The 23313-nt window shown below is 34.7% G+C and overlaps 4 protein-coding genes across 4 annotated transcripts; 1 reads left to right on the top strand and 3 right to left on the bottom strand.

Annotated features, from left to right (window-relative positions):
* Positions 1-1286: 1286 nt before the first annotated feature.
* On the bottom strand, positions 1287-3769 carry LOC107622388 (6-phosphogluconate dehydrogenase, decarboxylating 2-like). The gene is made up of 2 exons (XM_016324262.3): positions 3450-3769; positions 1287-2855 (listed from the first exon to the last, which is right to left on the bottom strand). The coding sequence occupies exon 2, from the start codon at positions 2719-2721 to the stop codon at positions 1384-1386; it is 1338 nt and encodes a 445-aa protein (XP_016179748.2). The 5' UTR covers positions 2722-2855; positions 3450-3769; the 3' UTR covers positions 1287-1383.
* Positions 3770-4535: 766 nt separating this feature from the next.
* LOC107622389 (uncharacterized) lies at positions 4536-6543 on the top strand. Its single transcript, XM_016324263.3, has 4 exons — positions 4536-4728; positions 4893-4953; positions 5128-5326; positions 6146-6543. Exons 1-4 carry the CDS (start codon positions 4615-4617, stop codon positions 6186-6188), a joined length of 417 nt encoding a protein of 138 aa, XP_016179749.1. The 5' UTR covers positions 4536-4614; the 3' UTR covers positions 6189-6543.
* Positions 6544-11042: 4499 nt separating this feature from the next.
* On the bottom strand, positions 11043-17696 carry LOC107622390 (plastidic glucose transporter 4). The gene is made up of 14 exons (XM_016324264.3): positions 17474-17696; positions 17112-17378; positions 16004-16118; positions 15772-15839; positions 15092-15224; positions 14906-15005; positions 14687-14799; positions 14147-14240; positions 13744-13897; positions 13057-13203; positions 12901-12974; positions 12191-12279; positions 11955-12069; positions 11043-11655 (listed from the first exon to the last, which is right to left on the bottom strand). Exons 2-14 carry the CDS (start codon positions 17371-17373, stop codon positions 11473-11475), a joined length of 1647 nt encoding a protein of 548 aa, XP_016179750.1. The 5' UTR covers positions 17374-17378; positions 17474-17696; the 3' UTR covers positions 11043-11472.
* Positions 17697-20418: 2722 nt separating this feature from the next.
* On the bottom strand, positions 20419-23277 carry CCMH (cytochrome c biogenesis protein family). Its single transcript, XM_016326674.3, has 4 exons — positions 22904-23277; positions 22109-22297; positions 20981-21112; positions 20419-20863 (listed from the first exon to the last, which is right to left on the bottom strand). The coding sequence occupies exons 2-4, from the start codon at positions 22250-22252 to the stop codon at positions 20660-20662; spliced, it is 480 nt and encodes a 159-aa protein (XP_016182160.1). The 5' UTR covers positions 22253-22297; positions 22904-23277; the 3' UTR covers positions 20419-20659.
* Positions 23278-23313: the final 36 nt, after the last annotated feature.

Genomic DNA, 23313 nt, shown 5'->3' with positions numbered 1-23313 from the left:
ATATATGTATTTATACATAAATACGAATATTTATGTAGGAGACGGGATAGGAGTACGATTAGAATAATTTCCTATTCATACATAAAACCATTTAAACATTAATATTTTGTTAACAAATAACACGGGTTATCTCTGTATTTTGTTAATAAAAAAAAGATAATTTAAATATACAATTAATTAATAGCTATTATGTTTTTTATGCGAGGTTTAGAGAGTAATGGTCAAATTAGTTCCTGAAAGATCACTTGTTCTTCAAATTGGTCTCCAAAAATTGTTTTTAATCAAATTTATCTTTTAAAGATTTTAAATTAGTCATGTTAGTCTTTCCATCACTTTATTTATTGATAGTGTCAAAATTTGCTAATGTGACACGTTAAGTGACACTCCAAGTCTTCAACACACACTTAGGAGTTTTAATTGACTATTAACATAATAAGTTTATGAAATTAGATCAAATTAAAACTTAATTGAGGGGAGAACTTGAATCATTGAAATCCCTTAATTTAAAATTGATTTGATTTAATTTCATAAATTAATCATGTTAATAGTCAATTAAGACTCCTAGGTGTGTGTTGGGGTGTCGCTTAACGTGTCACATTAGCAAATTTTGACATCATCTACAAACAAAGTGACGGAAGAACTAACATGACTAAGTTAAAATCTTTAAAGGACGAATTTGATTAAAAAAAAATTTTCGGGGACCAATTTAAAAAACGAGTGATTTTTCAGGGACTAATTTGACCATTTACTCAGTATTCAGTGTACTAATAATGTTTTGGGATTAAAAAATTTCCTAGAAATATGGAAGAATTTCTGTTTTCATAGATTACATACTAACAATCCTATCTAAGATGTGGTGGTGGAGACCCTTCAACCAGTTTGTTTGGGAAAGTTGTTGAAGTATATTTGTATAGGAAGAGAAGTGTTTAGATTTGTCAGGGATGAACAACTTGAAAGTGGAGGGATGCAGCATCATTTCAACTTGGAAATGACAAAGATTATATTTCAAAGGAGATTCACTGTTTGAACTTTGAATGTTGACAGCTGAGAACCAAATCACAAGCCAAACAGAAATTCAATTTTGTCATTTGCTCTACAAGTTTTTGTTACCCCAAACAGTTTGCACCTAGCTAATTATCACTAATGGAGGGGTGAAAAACATCAATTAGAAAAAGATAATTATTTCCTGACAACTAAAAAGACTTTAGTCAACGGGGACAAATCATAAACATTCAGAAGAAGGATCACCAAATCATACAACACCCAAGCAATTAACATAGACAAAGTGAAATTGAAGTGCTTCTTCAATTCAATTCAATTCAATTATTCATGATGAACTCAGCACAAAGCATTGCATTACATTACATTACAAGCACCAGAAATCTAGCTTCTTGACTGTTTAGCAAGCTTGAACCACTCGGTATGGAAAGATCCCTCAATGTCAGTCCTTTCGTATGTATGTGCACCAAAATAGTCCCTCTGAGCTTGCACTAAATTAGCAGGCAATCTCTCTCTTCTGTAGGAGTCAAAATAAGCAAGACTAGCAGACATACCGGGCGTGCTGATGCCCGAGTTGATAGCAAGACACACGACTCTGCGCCAGGCCGATTGGCGATCGATGATCTCCTTCGCAAACTCCGGATCCACGAGGAGGTTAGCGAGGTTAGCATTCCTGTCATATGCCTTTTTTATTCTGTCTAAGAATATGGCTCTTATGATGCAACCACCTTTCCAGATCCTGGCAAGTTCACCCAACTTCAAATCCCAACTCTTTTCGATACTCTTGGCACGGATCAGATTCATTCCCTGTGCATAACTACAGATTTTTGCAGCATAAAGAGCCTTCCTAACATCATCAATCAGCTTCTGCTTGTCTACTGGTTGATCACTCAAGATATCGCCAAAACCACCGGATTTGAACACCTTTGCAGCTTCAACTCTTTCCTCCTTCAATCCGCTAAGGAACCTAGCATCCAAAGAAGCTTCGATCGTGGGTGCAGCAACTGATAACTCAGCAGCTTGCTGGACAGTCCACTTACCGGTACCTTTCATGCCGGTTTTGTCGAGAACCTTGTCGACCAGATATCCATCTCCTTTATCATCCTTAATTCCAAATATATCTGCAGTGATTTCAATCAGGAAGCTCAGGAGTTCTCCCCTGTTCCATTCTGCAAAGACATTTTGTAGTTCCTCATTTGATAACTTCCCGACGGATTTTAGCACATCATAAGCCTCGGCGATTAGTTGCATATCACCATATTCAATTCCATTATGGATCATCTTAACAAAGTTACCGGATCCACCTTTACCAACATATGTCACACATGGGCCGCTGTCGGGGACTTGAGCTGCCACTTTGAGAAGAATGTCTTCTATGTATTTGTAGGCCTCAAAGGAACCACCAGGCATCAAAGAGGGACCATTGCGAGCACCCTCCTCGCCACCCGAAACTCCCATCCCAAGGTAGAGAAGGCCTAATTCAGCCATAGCTTTCTCTCTTCTCTCAGTGTTCTCATACCATTCATTACCACCATCAATGATGCAGTCCCCTTTCTCCAAGTATCCTGAAAGGGTCTTAATGGTTTGGTCCACGGGTGCACCGGCCTTAACAAGCATTATTATGACCCTAGGCTTCTGAATGGACTGAACAAAGGATTCGGGGTCATGGTAGCCGTAAACGGGAAGATTTCCTTCCTGCTTCGATGCGTTCCACAGTCTCATCAACCTTGGATGTGGTTCTGTTGTATACTGAAATGGGAAAGCCCTTCTCAGCTATGTTGAGAGCAAGATTTTGCCCCATTACAGCAAGCCCTGCAAGCCCTATTCTCGTCTTCGGTGGAGCCATTTTTTGTTTCCTGCTCAATGATGGTTAATAATTCACTCCAGAAAAGAATCATAAAAGAAGAAAGAAAACAGCATGAGGTTCTTCTAATTTCTGAAGAACATGAGCTGTAAAGTGTAAACAGATTAAGCATATTCCAAGAATAAATATGTATGGAGAAAGAGGAATCTTCTAGTTCCAAGAATCACAACAGATTACTTTATCCCCAGAAAAGGTACTTGTTTCCTTAAATTTGTACATATATGTGAATAACAGTCCTGCAATTTTTTTTTTGTTTCTCAAATATTTCTAATTCTTTACAAAAATTATTCAGCAACCAAGTTGAAAAAGCTGCATGCAAAAATGCAAACTAGTACCACAAAAAAAAATGATCCAACGTCATTAATAATGATGGCATGATCAGCGAGAAACTAGAAGTAAAGCCCAGATCATCAACAACACTATCTTATAGATTTCTCAGAAAACCACAACACAAACTAAAGAAGATAGATTCATGAATCATGATCACTCATTTGTACCATCAATCGATCATACACTAACTAAAGTGCACATAAAATACAAAAACAAAAACAAAAAAAGAAAGAAAAATAGTAGGTTTAATGCAAACCTGGTTTTATTGAAATTCGAATAGAATCAGCGAAAATCTAAGGTGTGGTGTATGTGGGAGAAAATGAGAAAGTAGAAAGATATTAAATAGAGGTGAATTTGGTATGCCAAGACAGAGAGGTGAGTGAGTACCAACTACACCAAGAAACGTTTTTGGAAAAAAGAAAGAAAAAAGAACCACTTTCTTAGTTATGAATAATAATATGAATTATTATGAATTTTTTATATAAGCTGGGGTCAAAATTGTCCGACCAATCAACAAGTTGGGGTAGGTTGGTGGAGATGCTCAAATGAATAGCATGATCATTTGATTCCATTCAACCTCAACTTTCATAAATCTAAGTTGCAAATCCAATCGATTAAGAATGATTTATTTAGCTTCAGCATCAGCATGTGTTACAAAAAGTCAATTTTTTTAAGATGGTTGTGTTTTATATTTTTACCTTTTTTTTAAATAAAATTATTTTAACATTTGGTTAAAAATAGCTTTTTGCCATTATGATTTGTCTTTCCGGAGATACGTAATAGTAAAAATGGTAATTATAGTGATCATAACAATAAATGTAGTGATTTAAAAGTTAATTTTGATTAAAAACTAAATAAAATTTTGTAACAAATATATAATTTTAAACAATAGAAAAAAATTAGAATTTAACCAAAACTAAAATAATATTTGTCTAATTATTTATGATAAAATTATGGTCAAAATTCACATGCAGTTATTTTTATATAAAATTAATAGTTAAAAATTGATAATTTAATATGTTTGACTCAAATGATATAGTCTTTTCATATTCACCTAATAAGTCGTGAGTTCGAGTTTCTCTATCTATGATAAAAAAAATTTCATAAAAAATAATTGAATGTAAATCTTCACATAAAACTATTTTTACACCAAATTACCATTACATCCGTATAAAACTGCAGATATTGTTAATTAATTACGTATTTTTAATCATTTTAAAAACCAAAAAAAAAAAGAAAAATAAGGTTTATATTATATTTTTTGTGTTTAAATCTTTTATTTTGTGTCATTGACCAAAAAATAAAGCAAATCTCATAATGTATTTATTTTGTTTTTTTTTTTTCCACGGTAAAAAATATTAGTCTTGACCCTGCATGACCGAAAAATCAAATTGAGACGTGAAGAGCAAACAGAGGCAGCCATGGAAAAAGAAGAAGAGGAGCGAAGAAGAGAGGCAGCAATCGCATCATCACCATGCCTGCGACCCAATTTCAGCGCCAAAGGTGTCACCCAAGATCAGCTATCCAAGTTTCGTGTGGGTATTCACTTTAATTTTCTGTTTGATTTTTTTTTTTCTGAGATTTTTCAACATTCGAAAACCATTGCGAAAATTTGACGTTTTCCAACGGTCTAGGATCTGGGTCGTTTTTCTTCCATTTGCATTGATATTAACAGTGTATTTGCTTTCAAATGGTATAGGAACTGCACAAGAAGCGCTTACAATTGAAGTCCAAATCAAAGTTCAAAACGAAACTGAAAGGTTCCTATTGTGATTTTTCATGTGCATGGTGTTGTGCTGTTGTGTTAGTTATTTTCAATTGAGAGGGACTTATGAGTAATTAATTTTAGTTAGTAACTTGCGAAAAATAGTTAATCCTTCACTCTCTTATTTTGAATTTTCTGTTATTTTTAACTTCACTTTTGGGTTTTGTAGATGATGCTAAGACTTCTCAAGGCAATGATCATGCAAGAAGCCAAAAAAGTGGAACTGAAGATTTACAAGTTGATGTCAAAGAATCATCATGCCCCTTGAAATGTGATGCTTTTGCTGCCAGAAAGAATGATAAGGACTCAAAAGATAATAGTAATACCTCTCTGGTTTCTGCACCAAAGAAACAAAAGTTGCATTGGGGGTATAACTCTAACTCCACTTTGGTTAATTGAGCTTCATTGGTACTTAGTAATACTCATTCAGTTCTTTGGTTTCAATTTGCCCCTTTTTATCCTTAAGAGTTAGTACTTAGTAATAGGTATACCCACTAGTTATTTTGGTCCTTTAAATTTTGATAAATCAAAATAGTTTCTGTAGGTAGCAAATGTGGGTCAAATCAGTCCTTTGAGGGAGTCTCTTGAGGGATTAACTTGTGTTACTCATAAGGACTGTTTTGACCTATCAAAATCTACAAAGACCAAAATGATTCACATGTGTACCTACAAGGACCAAAGTGAGCATTAACTGTAATGTAGGGAATAATTCTATTATTGATACTCTTAAAAATCTGTCATATCAAATTAAGATAACAGATTCATGTAGTCTAATATTAATCAAATCAGGTTACTGAGTGACTGTTAATTTCTGTAAAACAATCTTCAGAAGCATCAGATTTAAGAGAAAGAGACACAAATTACGTTTTTATTTTGTTCGGTAGTAGTGTGGGACAGTTTCAGAAAACACAAGAAATTTTTGTCATAGTGTTCTGTCTTCAACTCTTCATCATCTCTTCTTTTTTGGAGATACAGAAAGCACAAGAATTTTTTGTCTAGTGACACACTATCTCTGCCTTTGTTTCTCATTTCAAACAAAACGTTAAAGACAATTTTTGTTTGTGTTTATGGGTTGTTTCAAACCAAAAAAAACTGCTATAATTGTGTTCAGAACATGTAGTTTTATTTGTGATACTTCATGTGAACAGTTCAGAATCTTAGTTGATGTCTGTTATTGATATTTGTAGGCTTGACACCAAGGAAAGGTGGGAGAGGAAGTCCAACATGTAGATATCACCATGGAACTGCTGTGAGGAGGATTCATGGAATTTCTTCAAAATATTTAAACATGGGTTGAGTATTTGGTAAAAAGACCTGTAAGTGCTCATGTTGCGCTACGCATGCAGAATAGTAGGATAAAGGGAAAATCAAAATTTCATGTTTGGAGGCTTGACAAGTTGACAAAGCTGGATTCATTATAGCTTGTAAAGAAGATAGATGACAGAGCTAATTACCTTATAAGGAATTATAACTAGTTATATTAGCATATGATCAGACATTGTATAATGTAGCCATGAAACACATCAATGTCATGCTGAAGTTCTGTAAAAAATTTTACAACTAAGAATTCACTGTGTCTCTCTGCTAATCTTGCATAACCTGTTTACTCCAAAATCCATACTACTAGATTATCCTGGTGCAGGAGCATTGTCCCCTAAGGGATTGTTTGTCAGATGAATTTTGATAAAAGGAGACCGGAAGAGAAAACTTGTGCAAATTTTATACCTCCAAAAATTCAGATACTTGAATGATGAATCTAACAACCCCTACAGATTCAGATGCTTTATGATTAATCTGAAATGAGAAATTGTAAACCTTGAAAATACCTTGATGGCTAAATCTTGGGAAAACAGTAGTATAAGCTAGTTAACTGAATCCCTTTATCAAGTGGAGTGGATCTCACACTACAGATTAAATTGCTATTTGGCAACTTTAGGTTTATTTGATTGATCAAACACTACAATCTTTTGGCATATCACTTTTGTTTCTTTGATCTGTTACTATTATTTTGTGCACATTCTTATATCAATATATTCAAATGGAGTATATACTCAAATAGGTCCTTAAGAAATTTTGAATTAGACGTTTTTATTCCCAAAAAAAATTTATTACATTGAGGTTCCTGAACTTTATAAAAGTAAGATATAAGAGTTCTTCGGTCACATTTTTGAAGATCTATTTGTCTAAGTGAAAACAACGGAATTGACTAAAGTAGGAACTTATATGTCTATTTTTGTAAAGTTCAAGGACCTCGACGTAATAAAATTTTCTAAGGGACAAAATGTAACACCTTACCACACAGAGTCTTATGCTTAAGTCATAAAACAGAGGTGGCGAGGCATTACGACCTCTAAAAATAAAATTTAGTACGTATAGTATTGCAAGGATGTTCATAACTAGGAGCCTTTGAAGAAAAATGGGTAAATTAAAACCGATAAATCAAAACGCGCAACACTCCAATTGGTAACGTAGATTAACAGATAGAGAGTAAGATGACGCTAAGAGATATACCAAAGAGTGCCAAAATACATATATCAAGACTCGGGACTCGGCTTGCGAAGATAACCGATCCGAGCATATAAGTATACATACATATATATAAGAGAATTACCTAAACAACCCCAAAAGACAAAATACAAAACCTGCTTCTCCAAAATAACCTCTAAGAAGAGTAAATACAAAATACATATACAGTGGAGAATATAGTATCTAAATAGGTATATAATAACCAAAATAAAAATCCAAGATACTAAAGATCTCCGCCAAAAGGAAGTCTCCAGCATGCCTCAGCGAGGAGCCTCACGTCCTACATCTGAAAACCACAAAATTCGCATGGGTGAGAACCGGAGGTTCTCAGCATGGTAACGGTGCCCAAATATCTAACATGTAATGTCCTGGGAAAGCCGAAGGCAATCCTAGAACTTCCAGATTATAATCAAAGCGTGTAAACAAGTCCAGACCATAAAAATCAAACACAGGTAACTAACTAAGGTCTTCATCCTAACTACAATTTCCCATTCCAATCCAGCAAACCTCCCAACTGCCAACAACAATTGAAAAGCAAACACAAGTATATCAAATATGAGATGCACAAGTAGGAAGCAAATAAGTCAATCAAGCAATTAGCAAATAATGATGCAGTCAATTAGGCAATCCAGATAAATCACACATAATGCATATGATGCATGCCTGTCCTAATGGCTGATGAGTCTCATCTGTCGGTTATCTAGCCAACCCGACATGTTCGGTAGCTAACCCGGCCGCAGTCTCTCTATTGCGCGTCAATACCATTAGAGGGAATACGTGCCCTGTCACCGTTAGATAGTATATGTCCCTGTCGCCATTAGAGGGTATCTGTGCCCTATCACCAATTTACCATTAGAGGGTATCTGTGTCCTGTCACCGTTAGAGTATATCTGCGCCCTGTCGCCCATTTACCATCAGAGGGTATCTGTGCCCTGTCGCCCATGGTATAGGGTATCGGTGCCCTGTCACCCTTACAACCAGAGAGAAGCATTTCAAACGTACTCACACCCAACCTTTCCATTTATTATTCATCTATTATATCACATCATGAATTTACATATACAATTATCCTCAGCCATAACTCAACATTCATCTCAGCCATCCGACTTAAATTCATAATTCATTTACATTCATAAACTGTCATCACACACAGCTATTCGGCTCACATCATACTCGGCCTTTCAGCTCATATCATACTCAGCCATTCGGCCCATATCATATACAGCACTCCATCATCCTCCCCAACAACTCATATCATCATAATCCATCATACTCAACATAACATCCCCTTTCTTCCTCCACAAGTTACCCTCTTCCCTAGCTCACTATCATTCACTAGGCATTTTACATCAATTTAAGATTAAGGGATGAAATTTGGGGTTTATAAGCCTGAAATAACATCTCGGAAGATTACGAGTTTGTTGGGAATGTGAAGAGTTTGAAAACAAAAGGTTTAGAAAAGAATTGGGTCACGTGCGTACGCACAGGGGTGTGCGTGCGCACGCCCAGAAGTATTTTTAAACGTGTGCGTATGCACGGGCCTGTGCGTACGCACAGAAAGTAAAATCTCCAGGGTTGACGCGCGCACAAGGTGTGCTAGCGCCACCACCAGCATGCCATTCCCAACGTGTGCGTGCGCACAGGCCTGTGCGTACGCACAGCTCGCAATCCTTCATTGATTTCGCGTACGCACAGGGCGTGCTGGCGCTGCCACCAGCAGCCCTGTCTCCGCGTGTGCGTACGCACAAGGCTGTGCGTGGGCACAAGACCAAATTCTCGCCAAATGTGCGTGCGCATAGGGCTATGCGTCCGCACACAAACCAGAAATCACAAATTCTGCAGAAGTTGCAGAATTCAGATTTTTTGCCCAAACTTCCAACGATCATATCTCCTTCCACAAAATTCAGATTTCAACCAAATTTTAACCATTTTAAAGCTTATGAAATTATATTTTCATTGATATAAAAATCATCAAATTTCGAAAACAAAAGCTCAAGATATGATCCGTTAAAATTCATCAAAATCCCGATTTTACCAAAACTTATAAACTCCCCATTTTTAAACATACATTTACCAATTCCATATAAAATCAACCCAAAACTCATCCATTCCGACATCAAACATTTCCAAACCTTTTCCAATCAACAATCCACCAATTTCACCATATTTAACAAAACTTCAATTTAACAAGTTTCACCTCATAATCAACATTTCATAATTCAAGTTCCAAACAAATGTTCAATCCATCAATTATCATATATACGTACATATTTCAATATCACCCTTCAACACATGCTCACCAACAAAAGTCTCAACATAATCATCAATTAAACACATTAATGCACATCACATACGACATCACATACTTGCCCACCATTATCATCATAATTCACATATCCAAATCCAAATCCAAATCACCCCACAATTACATCAAATATATCAACATGTCACAACCCACCAATGTTCATACATAACAACACAATTTATATCATCCATCAACTAACTCATTATTTCAAAACCCTATGCTAAGGTCACTAGCCTACGTTTTCACACAACATTACATTTTAGATACAGGAAACCGAAACCATACTTTGGCCGATTCTCGTTCTACCCGGAACACTCTCAAATTCAACTTTCAAGCTTTCCAAAGCCTCACCAACAGATTTCCCACACAAGGCTCCTTTCCAAACTTTCCAAAATCACCAATCAAGCTCCAAAACACACATATATAATGCCTAAGCCACAATATCACATAAAAACACAATACTCAATCATTAAATACCTCAAATTCAACACTTTCACTAGGGTTTGAGATTCCTTATCTTACCCAAGGATCAAGGGAGTTAGAACAAGCCTTCCCTTCAAGCTAATTTGATCCTATAACACAAGGAGCTCACAAATTTTAATATTTTTGCCTAATAAACTCGAAATCAAGGGCTGGAAATCGAAGGAGAAAACGTGGCTTACCTCGAGATTGATTATATGGGTTTTGTAGAGCTCGACGCCGTGGTCGCAAACAGTGCGTCAATCGGAGCTCCGAATCAAAAGTTATGATCCATGGAAGTTTGAGGTGGATAGTAGCAAGGGTTTATGTTTTCTTCTCCCCGTTTCCCTTTGTGTTCAGCGTGTGTGTGTTTATGGAGGAGGGAGAGTGCTCAGCTCTTTTATTAAATGAGAGCTTGGTTGGGCCTAAAGGCCCAACTTAAGTCCGGTTAGCCCAGTTTAGCCCATTTAGCCCAATCTTAGGCCGATTTTTTTAAAATTTGTGTCGAAATTCTCGTCTTTAATTTCTCTATCACATTACACCATAAAAACCTCATTTCTCACTTTCTAGAAGATATTTTAACTTATTGATTAATTATCCACTAATTAACCGGATTTTACACAAAATCGTCTAATACGAAATTCCTTAGGGACCTATTTGAAAATATACTCATTCAAATGCAAAGGGAAAGGAGGAGTAGTTTCTTATCTAACTTGAAAGTTTACCTGAAGTTATGGATTTTCGGTAAATTTGAATTTAACACGTAAACTTGATTCAGGGTCTGAACTTGAGAGTTTGATAAACTTGGAAATCCAAGAAACCTCTAAACTTATTGCTTCCAGAAACAGAAGTGTACAATTAGTGCCAACCTCATGGTTTATTACATCAAAGGAAACTCTAAGGCTAGAGGAATCTTATTCAACCCTGATAAATTGAAGCGAGAAACTGAGAATGTTCTTGACAATATCTACCAAACATACATTCTAGGCAAAATTTGTCAGTTCCAAAATAGATACAAAGTACAGACGCTTGACAATAGCTCTCACACATATCATTCTCATATTTTCACAACTGAAACTTGGCAACAATAAACTACTAGCTGCCGACCAGCTCACTAGGCAAGATGATGACCATTGAGTAAAGAAAGCTAGCATCAGTTCTAAAGGCAAAACAATTCCATGAGCAGCATTGTAATTATGACCACATGCACCTTATGGAAGATTTTCAATTCGTGGGACTGAGGGCACGTTCTATTTCCTCCAAAGATCGACCCTTTGTTTCCACCACGTTACCTGCTATGTACAAGACAGCGAGAATGCAAACGCCCGAGAACCCCAAGTAAACAGAGCTGATGCCAAACTTGTTCACCACACTCAAAAAGTAGAGGCCGATGACAAAGTTGGAGATCTGATAGGACAAGGAAATAATCCAAGTTTCGTTATCAGAAAAATATTTAGGCAACCAAGAAAGGCTGTATAGCAATAAAATTCAATGCAAAATAAGTCATACCAATCTGGGTATCACATAGAAAGAAATAGATCCAAAATTTTTGAGGTAGAATAATCAACCTATTTCCTAAGTAAGTTTCTTCATTATAGTATCAGGCAAATCAATATGAATATGTACAGACATAAAATGATAGCAAGATGTATACAGTAGTTACGCGTAAAACATTAGAGTTTAGACTGCTATGCAAAATCACTCACCCAGTGTGTGCCTAATGACAAAGAAACTGCTTTGGCTCTGATTCTAGAAGCAAATATCTCTGGTAGAAGCAAGGCAGGCACAGGACCAGCACCAAGGGAGAAGGATAGGACATAGCTGGTTAAATTCGTAGATCGCAGAGTCAACAGAAATGGAAAGACTAGATTATAGAGAGAACAATAGGACATAGCCATATGTTAATTGAGGTTTAAATCTTTCAGATATTCAAATGACTTACAGAACAGTCCCAAGGACTGCAAGTGTGCCTGAGTATGGCGCAAGGACCTTCCAAGTAAAAGACAGGGAAAGAAGCAACATAGAAGCAGCCTGTGAGAAAGAAAAATTGGTTAATTAGTAAAGCCAGTAGTAACGGACACATGGTTAATTGGAATAGAAGATACACCTTCCCCTTAACCAGTGCTCTTGGGTATAAAAAAATCGGTGCTGGGAGAACCATGTCCCCTATGGGATACCAAATGCTCAAATAGGATTGCCTCCAATAGGAGGATACCTATAGTTTAAACCCAAAAGTATCGGCATGCTAATGTAGATGAAGACTAGGGAAAAACTATTCATATATAGAAAACGGAAAATTGGCATTCAAATAATTTAAAGTATTATGGAAACACTGATGTACCCAGTGCTACTTACATCCATAATTTGGCATGCAGGCCTTTGGGATATCATGGCTGAGTTGAAAGCCAAAAGGAGATGGGTTTTAACTAATCATGGTAATTTAAAGTGTAAAGTATATAAGCCCTATTGTCGCACACAACAAAAGTGCAAGAAATGTCTTTTAACCCAAGGAAGTTTAGCCAGAGAGCATTAGGGCTACGAAAATCACATTATACATTCAAGCTTGTGATATTCCAGAATATCACCAATCTATAGTTAATATATTATGTTTTTATGCTTTAGGTCTGGATGCATGCAGAAAATAACTAGTACCATCCCAGTAAAACTTGTGATAAGGAGACTTTTCCTTCCTTGTTTGTCCATCAAGGAGGAAGCAATAGCAGTTCCTACAACAAAATAAAACATCAATCATAAAAAGTATCATGCCATGCATATTGCACAAAGCTAACTAATATTAAAAATACTAACCGAAAACATTTGATGCACCAACTAGGGCACTTGCTGCAACATCAGAAGCGATTCCGGCACTGCGAAACACAGAAGTTGAATAATAGACGACAGCATTTATTCCAGCCATCTGCTGGAACAAGAAAAGTGCGGCCCCAACGCTCACAACTGGGATAAGACATTTTAGGGAATTACAACACCATTTTATGTAAGAAAGCATTCATCAACACCAGACTCCAGAGTAAACCAAAGAAAATTCAGCAGTGAAAGAAAAAACATAAACTGTTGGATGATTATCATTAAGATATAACACTTCACAGTTCACACAAATATTTTATGTATAACGGGCATGCCTCAGTGAAGTCAGAACATTAAAGGTAGTCTCTTGGGTTATAAAATCTGACAATGCTATGGGCTTATATCGGAACAAGAGAATTGGCTTTCAAAAAACATATTCAAGATAAAATTATCACAAATCACAATAATTATGTTATGTATATAGGACTATATGGACCCCCCTTGAAATAAGGAATATGTTTGAAAAAGCCTTCAAATGATGAAGCTTAGCACAAATGATAACAAGCAGATAAAATTAACTGAAGTAGGGATGATATGATAGCAATTCTTTAAATGACATTGAAAGAAGTTTTTTAATGGGGTTATTAAAACTAGATTAGTCATCATTCATCAACATAAGTTTTTTGGTACCTTTCCAATATCTGCTACTAAACAGATCAAACCACCCTGCTTCAGGTTCAGAAGAACCTTGAGTTGCTGCTGTTAAGTCACGCATAACTGCAGCAACTCTTTCTTTCCCATATAGTGTTTTAATAGCCTTTTCAGCTTCAGCTATTTTTCCTTGCTGTAAAATAATAAATGGAATTTTCTCAAAAAAACTACCATAAAATCATTGCATCAAATCTTAACTGACAAATATCATAAAGAGTAAAATATTCATGTTCTGATGAATTAAACGAGTAGAATACTTGACAAAACTCATTGATAGATCCAAAAGCAGCAGCTTCTTTTTTTTTTTCAATGGCTATTTGTCAGATAAACTTATTACTCCCACGAGGCCACGACATAAGATAACACTTAATTGCAGGACAACCTGAAAAAGCCATCGGGGACTCTCTGGAGAAATTGCCATTCCAAGTGCTAACAGAACTGATGGAACAATTGCAATGCCAAACATAGTCCTCCACCTAGAAAAAAAAAAAAAAACAATAAAATTGAGTCAGTTGGAGAAGGTAGAAAAACTTGCCAATAAGTGACTGTGTATCGAAGTTTGTCTATTAACTCAAGTTGAAAATAACAAATTGAAAACATCCTCGAAGATTTCTCTTTGAAAAGGAAAAGAACAGTAGGAAAATCACAAAGGAAAGAGGGTCTTGTTAATCTATTTGTTTCTCAATTCAAAAAAAGCCACAAGTTTTCCCACTCGTCACATGGAATACAAGAAAATAATAGAACTAAGAATTTTGCTTCCAAAGTTATTTACACTGAATACATTAATTTGCATCTCCAACATACATGCTACAACATCTGAACGATATGATTCATCAGGAGAAATAAACAGCTCACAAAATGGTAATGGTGAAAAATTCCCAAATAAATAAATAAAAAGCTTTATGATGAAACAACTCAATACCATATAGGGTTTCCTGCTAGAGGTAACCCAGCCACCAGAGCCAGAAGAATCCCAATACAAATAAAAAGTTGATTAACAGATCCAAGAGCTCCACGAATTTCTGTTGGTGAAATCTGCCCAGTATATATATATATATGTAAACATTGTCACAAGGATCACATAAATACATAAAAATTTAAAAATGTTGACAAATGTAAGAGTAATTTTAAAGGTCACAACCTCAGATATGTATAGTGGTACAATAGCAGATGTGACCCCAATTCCAATACCAGCAAGCAACCGACCAATGATCATTGTCTGAACACTTTGGGCTGTAGCACTGTAAGTATAGCATAGCTCAAAACATCAGATATATAGCACATTATACAAAAGATAAAACCTTGTCCTAAAGAACAATTAACATACCAAAGAAATGCTCCAATTGCTAGTGGGATTGCATCTAACTGAAAAGTCCTAGTTCTACCAAATTTGTCAGCCAATGTTCCACCGGTAAAGGAACCAACAGTTGCACCAGCTAGGAGAGTGCTGACAATCCAACCTGCTCAAGGATTTTCCAGCCATGAAAATCAAGAGAAAACTACTATCGGGCCTATACAATAATACAGGCAAAGCTAATATACTTTATAATCAGAAGATGTAAACATAAGGCATACAAATTCACATGCTAACAAAAATAATAAACCTTTTTTTACTTATGTTTCTGCACCCTTTCATTTTGTTTATATAACAGGGTCATAACATGGACAGAAAGTAATCTGAGAACTTTGTTGGCTACACACACTAACATAAAAATATAAGAGCAGAGTTAAAAAATAGGAGAAACTATTCTCCTTTCTTTTATGTAAATATATGGTATTTTCATAGAAATGTACAGTTTTCATTGGGGAGTGGATAAAACCACTCCCAAATTGATAATGTCACTCCAATTTGATAAGTTTTAGGTATAGATGTACTTTGCATTGAGGGTAGTATCTCCCAAATTCGGAGTGACACTGTTAGTTGCAATATCCACTCCCTTTTCATTGCTCATAAAATAAACATTTCAAAGTAGTTTAAAACTATATATAAAAAGAACTAAAATGTACCTTGTAAAACAGTATTTTCAACTATTCCAAGATCCTTTGCCATGTATTCTAGAGCACCATTCACCACCCTACCCAAACAAGGCATTGTTAGAAGTTTGCAACATAAAGATACTATCTAATGAAAAACAGTGATATAACAATAGAATCCAACAATGTATTGCAGGCACAACATTGTTGACATAACTTAGATGGTTATAAACATGAACAGATACTGTAAAGAGGCAATCCATACCCAAGATGATAACCAAATAAAATGGCTCCGAGGCAAGCAACACCAACATAGGGCAGAACAGTTCCAGAAGATTTCCCCTGAGGAACGGTGGGGACAACATCTTCGACACCTCCATCTGCAACTCAATTTTACTTACTATTATGAGCATATTAATATATCAGAAAGCCCAAAGCGCCAGATTCACACAGAAAGCTGCTGAACCTTGGAAAGCGGCCTAAGATTTTGAAAATATTAGACATGTAAAAGAAACTTCCAACACTAAAAGGAGTGTTTTCAGAATTAACTCAATTAATTAATGCCTATGCAACTGCACATTGGGCAATGTAAGCATATTCAAATGATACACATTCATGAATCATGAGATGACACCAGGACTTGAGAGCCACCAAGAGCTAAAAACAATAATAAGGATGAATGGATACTATAATATACACTTTCAAAACCTAGATTTTTCAAAAGAAAATTAATTCTTCAAAACCAATGTTCCTAACAGACCAGTTGATACGTGTTTGAGACATGCAAAAAGCATGGCAGATTTCAAGCCTCACAAATGGTGCCCATCCCAATTTAACATCACCTATCTCCCACTCCATCTCCTACGCCACAACCTCATTAAGAGGTCATCAAGATCTTGACAAGGAAACTCTACAGCCACACACACATAACCTGTATCCAGCCTTAACCAAAAAAGAGTATAGACTTGCCTAGCTACAAAAATTTACAACCACATTGAAATTCACCACCTATTTGACGAATCAATGCTTTACTTCATACATTATGACCCCCAACCACTTATCAAAATAATTTCATTCCCACACACACACCCACACACACACACACACACAGAGAGACTAACACGGATAACATGTACACAGAGAGAAGCAGAGAATTGTCAGAGAACAACATTGCAGTTCAAATGTTCAATACAAAACAACAATAAAATGATAAGCAAACAATCTCACCATGAAAGCAGGCATCAAGCAAATAAATCATGGCTCCATACATGACTCAAATCATATTTCAAATCTTTGGTAAATGTAGTTAATAAAAAAAATCACAATAATCAATAAATCCAACAAATTAAAGCCACTAGAAACAGCATACAAACCAGAAGCATGAACTCTGAGGGATCTAGTCTTAGCAGGATACCCAAACATGTGATTAAAACCAAGTGAAGCTCTATCCAGGTGAGTTTCCACAGTAACAGAACCAAGCCTTAAGCCAAAGCAATTACTACTATTAGGCATGCATACTCTTCTAAATCTCACACCACTCCCATTTCTCAAGCTTCCAAAATCCACCAAAGAATTCTGCTTTTGAACCCTTATAGTGGCACTGGTTCCTTTAAAGGCAAAACTTGATGCTTGCATGGTAACTGATCAAAATTCCAATAAACAGAAAATTAAACCAAAATAATACACATTAAATATATTAATAGAAAAAAGAGAATGGCTCGAGATGAATTATTACCGTGTGAAAGAGAGTGCAGATTAAAAGGGTGCGGAAGATTTTTGTGTTGTTAGTGTGGGTTGTGTTCCACAAAGTAAGAAACAGAGAGAAAGAGACTAAGCTCTCCTTCGATGGAAGATTGGAGCTTCGGAAGGACCGCATAAACAATGACGAAGATTGTGAATTAATTATTATTATTAATAATTTTGGTGTACTTTAAAATGTTTTTAGATGATTATTTTGATATGCTAATTATTATATCTTAATTCAATCACGTTTTTATTCATGTGCAGAAAGTGAAACATTGAAACGTAAAATATTTTTATATTGATATATGCAAATTAAGATATTTAAATAGTAAGATATTCATTCCGAATACTGAAAACCATGAAGAAAATTATAAAATCTTATGTTGGAGTATCATCATATTTATTAAAAGAATAATGACATATATATTTTAAAGTATAACTTATGTTCTCTTTTCCTTTATTTTTTTCTAATTATAGACGGTATTGGAAAAAAAGGGATGGAATCAACATAAAAATTTTAAATTTAAATGAGACATACAAGGAAAAATTACAATTTTTATAAATATTTTTTATATACTTTACTAGATATTTTTGATACAAATTATGTGATGGATCAGAAACTTACGAGGTCTTTAATATGAATTATGTGATGTATCGAAGACTTGTGAGTTGAGACGGTAGCCGGATTATCTGACTGAAGTAATGGAAATAGATACCTGAAAAGACACTACTATATCCCCTTTATATAGTCGATAGTTGTTATCTTATCTTATCTTATTTGGTTAAGATAAAGGAGATATTTGAATTTAAATATTGAACCGTAATATTAGAAGTTATTAGTAGACTAGAGACCGATCCGGAGTAGATACCAACTAATTTCCTAATTATGTTTCTTTATTGGCATTATTTTACACTAGTGAAATAATAATCACACTGGTATTGTTAAACAACTTTTTGGATACAAGTTTTTATGATAATATAGAAAATAATACATCAAAAATTTCACTGAGTGTTATTTAATGTTTTGCTAAGTGTTGCAAAATTAATAAAATTATTGAGCAAACAATATCTTATTTTTCAATTAGGGAAATTTTTGAGGAGCAGCAATTTTTAGTATTTTTAGTCATTATTTGGTCAGCACAAATATTAAATTATCTTTAACAAATAAATTTTACTAATTTATGCGTGCAAATTTTAAAAAATTTAAATGTAAATTGTATTGATTTATGTGTGTAAAATTCTGATAAATATAAATGTAAATTATATACTTATTGTATACAAAATATTTATAAATATAAACATAAATTATTGCTGGTCAAAAATAATAATATTTGCTGGACATATAGCATTCTTCTTTCAATTATTTGAAAAAGTCTATAGATTTATGAAACTCACCTTAAAAGACATTCGATTTATTTCTTAAAATAATATACTTACGATTGGAAAAAATAAAAAATAAATCAATTTTAGAAACTTAAAAACTAAAACTAAAAGCTGGAGTTGTTAAAGTCAACTAACGTAAATAAAAAAAAAAAAAAAAAACAACACTCAGTTGACACCTTAACTGGACTGACTCACTTTGTACATCAGCTACGTTAAGAAAATAATATTTGAGAATGCTAAGGTCTAAGTGACAATATGGTAACAACTAACAAATAAAAGAAATTTGAGAAAGCTTTGACTAAAAACATCTTGCAGTTGGTAAAAGTAAAATGAATAATTTTAAAGGTTATTAAGTATTGGATCTGAACCAATATAAGCCAAATCAGTAAAGATTCTGTGTTGAATTTTCTCATCCTTAACTCTCTTTTAAGTTTTGTCAATTAAATTTAAATTTTCTATTTTGAAGAAAGAACACAAAATATAATCATCATCATCATCATCAAGAGTGCTTTGAACAAAATGAAAGTAGATAAGAGAGAAAGTGGACGTAAGTGACGTGGGAAGTGTGGATTAGATCATATTATGGAATTAAGGAATGAGGTTGCGTTTTGATGTCGCCACTCGCGACATTGGATTGGATCCTCTGCCCTTACTGTCCTTTTCTATACCATTCTCACATGTACTTGTCCCCATTTTTCAACAGGTCAGCTATAAGCCTATAACTATTACTCTTTTTATTATTATTATTAGAGAAAAGGATAAATAAGTCCCTAACTTTTTGTCCCGCAGACATTTTTGTTCATGACCATTAAAAAATACTTTTAAGTCCCTGACCTTCACAAAATCTGGACGGATCAGTCTCTCCATCCAAATGCCTCCGTCAGAACTAATCCGTCCAAATTTTGTGAAAGTCAGGGACTTAAAAGTATTTTTCATTGGTCAGGACGAAAATGTCCGCAGGACAAAAGATTAGGAATCTATTTGTCCTTTTCTCTTATTATTATTATTAATATTCTGTTATTCTTTATAATTTTATTAAATTTATAATTAAATTTTTATATTTTATAATTAAATTTTTACACTATTTTTTAATTTTATAATTAGATCTTTTTATATTAAAAACGTTAAAATTACTAAAATATTTTTTTTAAAAATATGTAGACAGATTTAATTAAATTCTTAATTATAGATACATTTAATATACAGAAAAATATTTAATTAATTCTAATATTTTCTATCCTAAAAAAGACATTATTATAAAATTAAAAACAATATAAAAACTCAATTAAAAAAGAATATAAAGAATTAATTGCAAATTTTATAAAAATATAATGACCAACAAAATAATTAATTTTTTTTTTCATTCTATATATTTCTAAAAAATCTTTTCATTCGTTTCTTCTCCATTTCCTCTTTTACTCTTCTCTATATTTCTAATTTGTTATAGATCTGTTACACAAAGTTATTTATTTTTCAGAATATAATGTCTGATACTTTTACCTGATTTTATTTCAATAATATTAAAAACATAGAAAGCAAAGAACAAAAAAAAAGTGATACAATTCCCCTTATAACTTTTTTAATAATAAAACACTATTAAAATATTTGACAATACATCATAGTCTTTGTAAATGCCACTAATAACATTGTCTTGGAAATGAATTACCGATTCTACCTTAATAAATTACATCAAATTTTCTCTTCAACTTGATATTTTATTTCTTTCTATCCATAAAATTCACCAAGTTACCCAAGCAAGGATTAGAGCCATTACAGGAAGATATAATCAACGGGATCATTGACCTCGCCATCTCCGCCACCACGAAGAAGTTCTTGCTACCTGAGAAGGAGGCGGTGTAAGAACATCAAGCATGGTTTCCTTCTCCCTTGGAGTCAATGGAATGCCTCTAACAAGATTCAAAGCCATGATATGAACATTAGTCTTTTGTCTATGCTTACTGTAAGCCCATACCCCAGCAGCTGCACCTGCAAATAGCACCTGTTTGAAAGCAAACATTTCTGGACTCAGCACAAATTCAACTACATTATCGTGAAAAACTAAAAATTAAATCAAGAAGTTCAAGTGTTTTTCATCATCTGAAAATATTTTTCTTACCGGTGATAACCACAAAGCTGCTGTTTGCATATCAAACTTTGGTGCATAAAGTACAGTCTCGCCAAAATCATCCTCGAGTTTCTTGTAGATCTCCTTGTCAGACTTTCCGGACCGAATTTCATCTCGAATTAACTACAAAATAGTTCCAGTGTTTACATCATAGCACAACAATTTGTTTCCTAAGGCTTCTAGCAAGCATGTTTATTTTATATTATACAGCATAAATGTATGGAAGGACAATGATCTTCCGAAACATGTTACAGAAACAGTTATTTCAAACACGAGAAATCTCATAGGAAGCAGTCTGGTATACGCTGTTTGATTTCCTTAACTTCCCTTAGACAGTAGTTTGAATAATTGGCAAGGAAGGAAACAAAATTAAGGGGGATGAAAGGCTCTTGTGTATTTCGACACGAAGTTTCAAAATTGTTTATTTGCTTAAAGACGCTATTAAGCATACATGCATAGGGAAGTTTTTTTAAAATTAGAAACAAAGCCGAAATAAGAATTAAAAAGATTAACTATATCCATAACTCACAAATAGTGCATTCATAAGCAATATAGTCAAATTGAGCATTGATAACTCACCAGATGAGATAATATCATAACAATTAACAAAGTTTGGCCATTAGGCTTGTTTAGAGACATATTTTTAGTCTCCTGAAACCAAAAAATCATCTCAATCCTAATAATTCATGTTCCCTTTTTCTAATTATTTCAACTTTGGAGACTTTTAGAACTTAGAAGTTTGTTAGGATCACATTTCAATTAAATTTCTCAAGCAAAAGAGTACATGGGTTTATTTATACTGGTAGGGGAGCTGGGGAGGGAGAATCTTTGTAAACTAGATAACGTGGAACTTCTTATAATAGATAGAAAAACCAACTTATTCTATTACACATAACAAACAATGCAAACACAACTCATATCTGCTCCTGCACCATGATGTGTGTCTAATTCTATTGTTGTAATTCATTCATTCTGCGTTCATCAATAAACGGTATCTTTTTAACCAAATTCAAAATAAACTGTTTAGACTATAAAAGGACATTCAAATCAAATATTCTTTGAAAGAAGAAAAAAGTTGAAATGGTAAGGGACTTAGAAGAAACAATAGAGTAGAGGTACCTTTCTGAGCAGAATTGCAACGTCTGCTTGAGATTCTTCAATGGATTGACTCCCACACTCTGTACACCTTACATTGTGGCTGATGTTTCTTGCTCTCGCCTCTACTATTTGGTTCTTCTTCAGTGGATCCTCCTCACTCGCCATTCAAAGCTACCCGACAAAGCTAGTAATATTAATGTGAAAATGCAGCTGCAAAATCCGTTAAAACTTAGTAACCATACCCCATCTACTTAGTGTGTTAAATAGTTGCAATTCACTACTGCTAGCATATTGAGCTTTGCAATTCACTTTTATAAAGCCATATTTCGACCCGAGATGTTTTCGAAATGCCTCTCATTTACTGACAAACGGCATGAGTTTTTCCCAATATGGATCCTATTTCAATTGGAAGTAATGAGTTGATCCTTCATGCAAATATCAGAAAGTTCATCTTCTTCATTCAATTCACCCTTGTTTAAACCAAGGTTCTGAAACTGGACCATTCAGACTAGCAACAGCAACCATACCATACCAAATCAAATCAATAAGCTCATAACATAACATCATCATCATCATCATCATCAACAACAACAACAACAAAACTTTAACATACCAAATCAAGAATATCATAAGCCACAGCAGAAACAACAAATTAAATTAACAGAACTACAGAGGCAACATAAGAAAAAATTACAGAAACATTTGAAGGAAGTGACAATGGAATCCAAAATTCGCAAGGAGGGGACAAAAATTTCCAGAAGCAACTAGATTCGGTGGGAAAAACAGGAGAAAAAAAAAAACAAGAAGAATACTAACCAGTGAAGGGACGGCGCCAGCTGAAGAAAGAGAAGCGACGTATGGCGGAGTGACGAGATGCGACGGAGGGCGAAGTATAGGGACGCGGCGGCTGGAGGAGGGAGGGAAGAACGGCGGCGGCGGGAGACTGAGAAGAGGAATGGGAGAGTGAGGAGTGAGGAGAAAAAGTGGAGACTGGAGAGCTTGGAGGGCTAGGGTTCCGGTTTTACTGAACCGTTTTTCCGGTCTAACCAGTTTTCAGTTTGGACTTTGAAGGGTCCTGCCATCTGATTGAACCGACCGAGCTTTGGTTTCTGGTTTGACCAGAAGGTCCGGTTTGAGATGCATATGCCGTTGGAGTTTGTTTGATGCATTGAAAATTTCTTCATTGCCATGGTATGTGTGTGATCGGTTACATTACCTGAGGTGTA

This window comes from Arachis ipaensis, chromosome B10, assembly GCF_059453495.1.
Source record: "Arachis ipaensis isolate K30076 ecotype BB chromosome B10, ASM5945349v1, whole genome shotgun sequence".
NCBI classification, from domain to species: Eukaryota; Viridiplantae; Streptophyta; class Magnoliopsida; order Fabales; family Fabaceae; genus Arachis; species Arachis ipaensis.
Note: the sequence above shows the minus strand (reverse complement) of the source record. Positions and strands in the feature narration are given on the sequence as shown.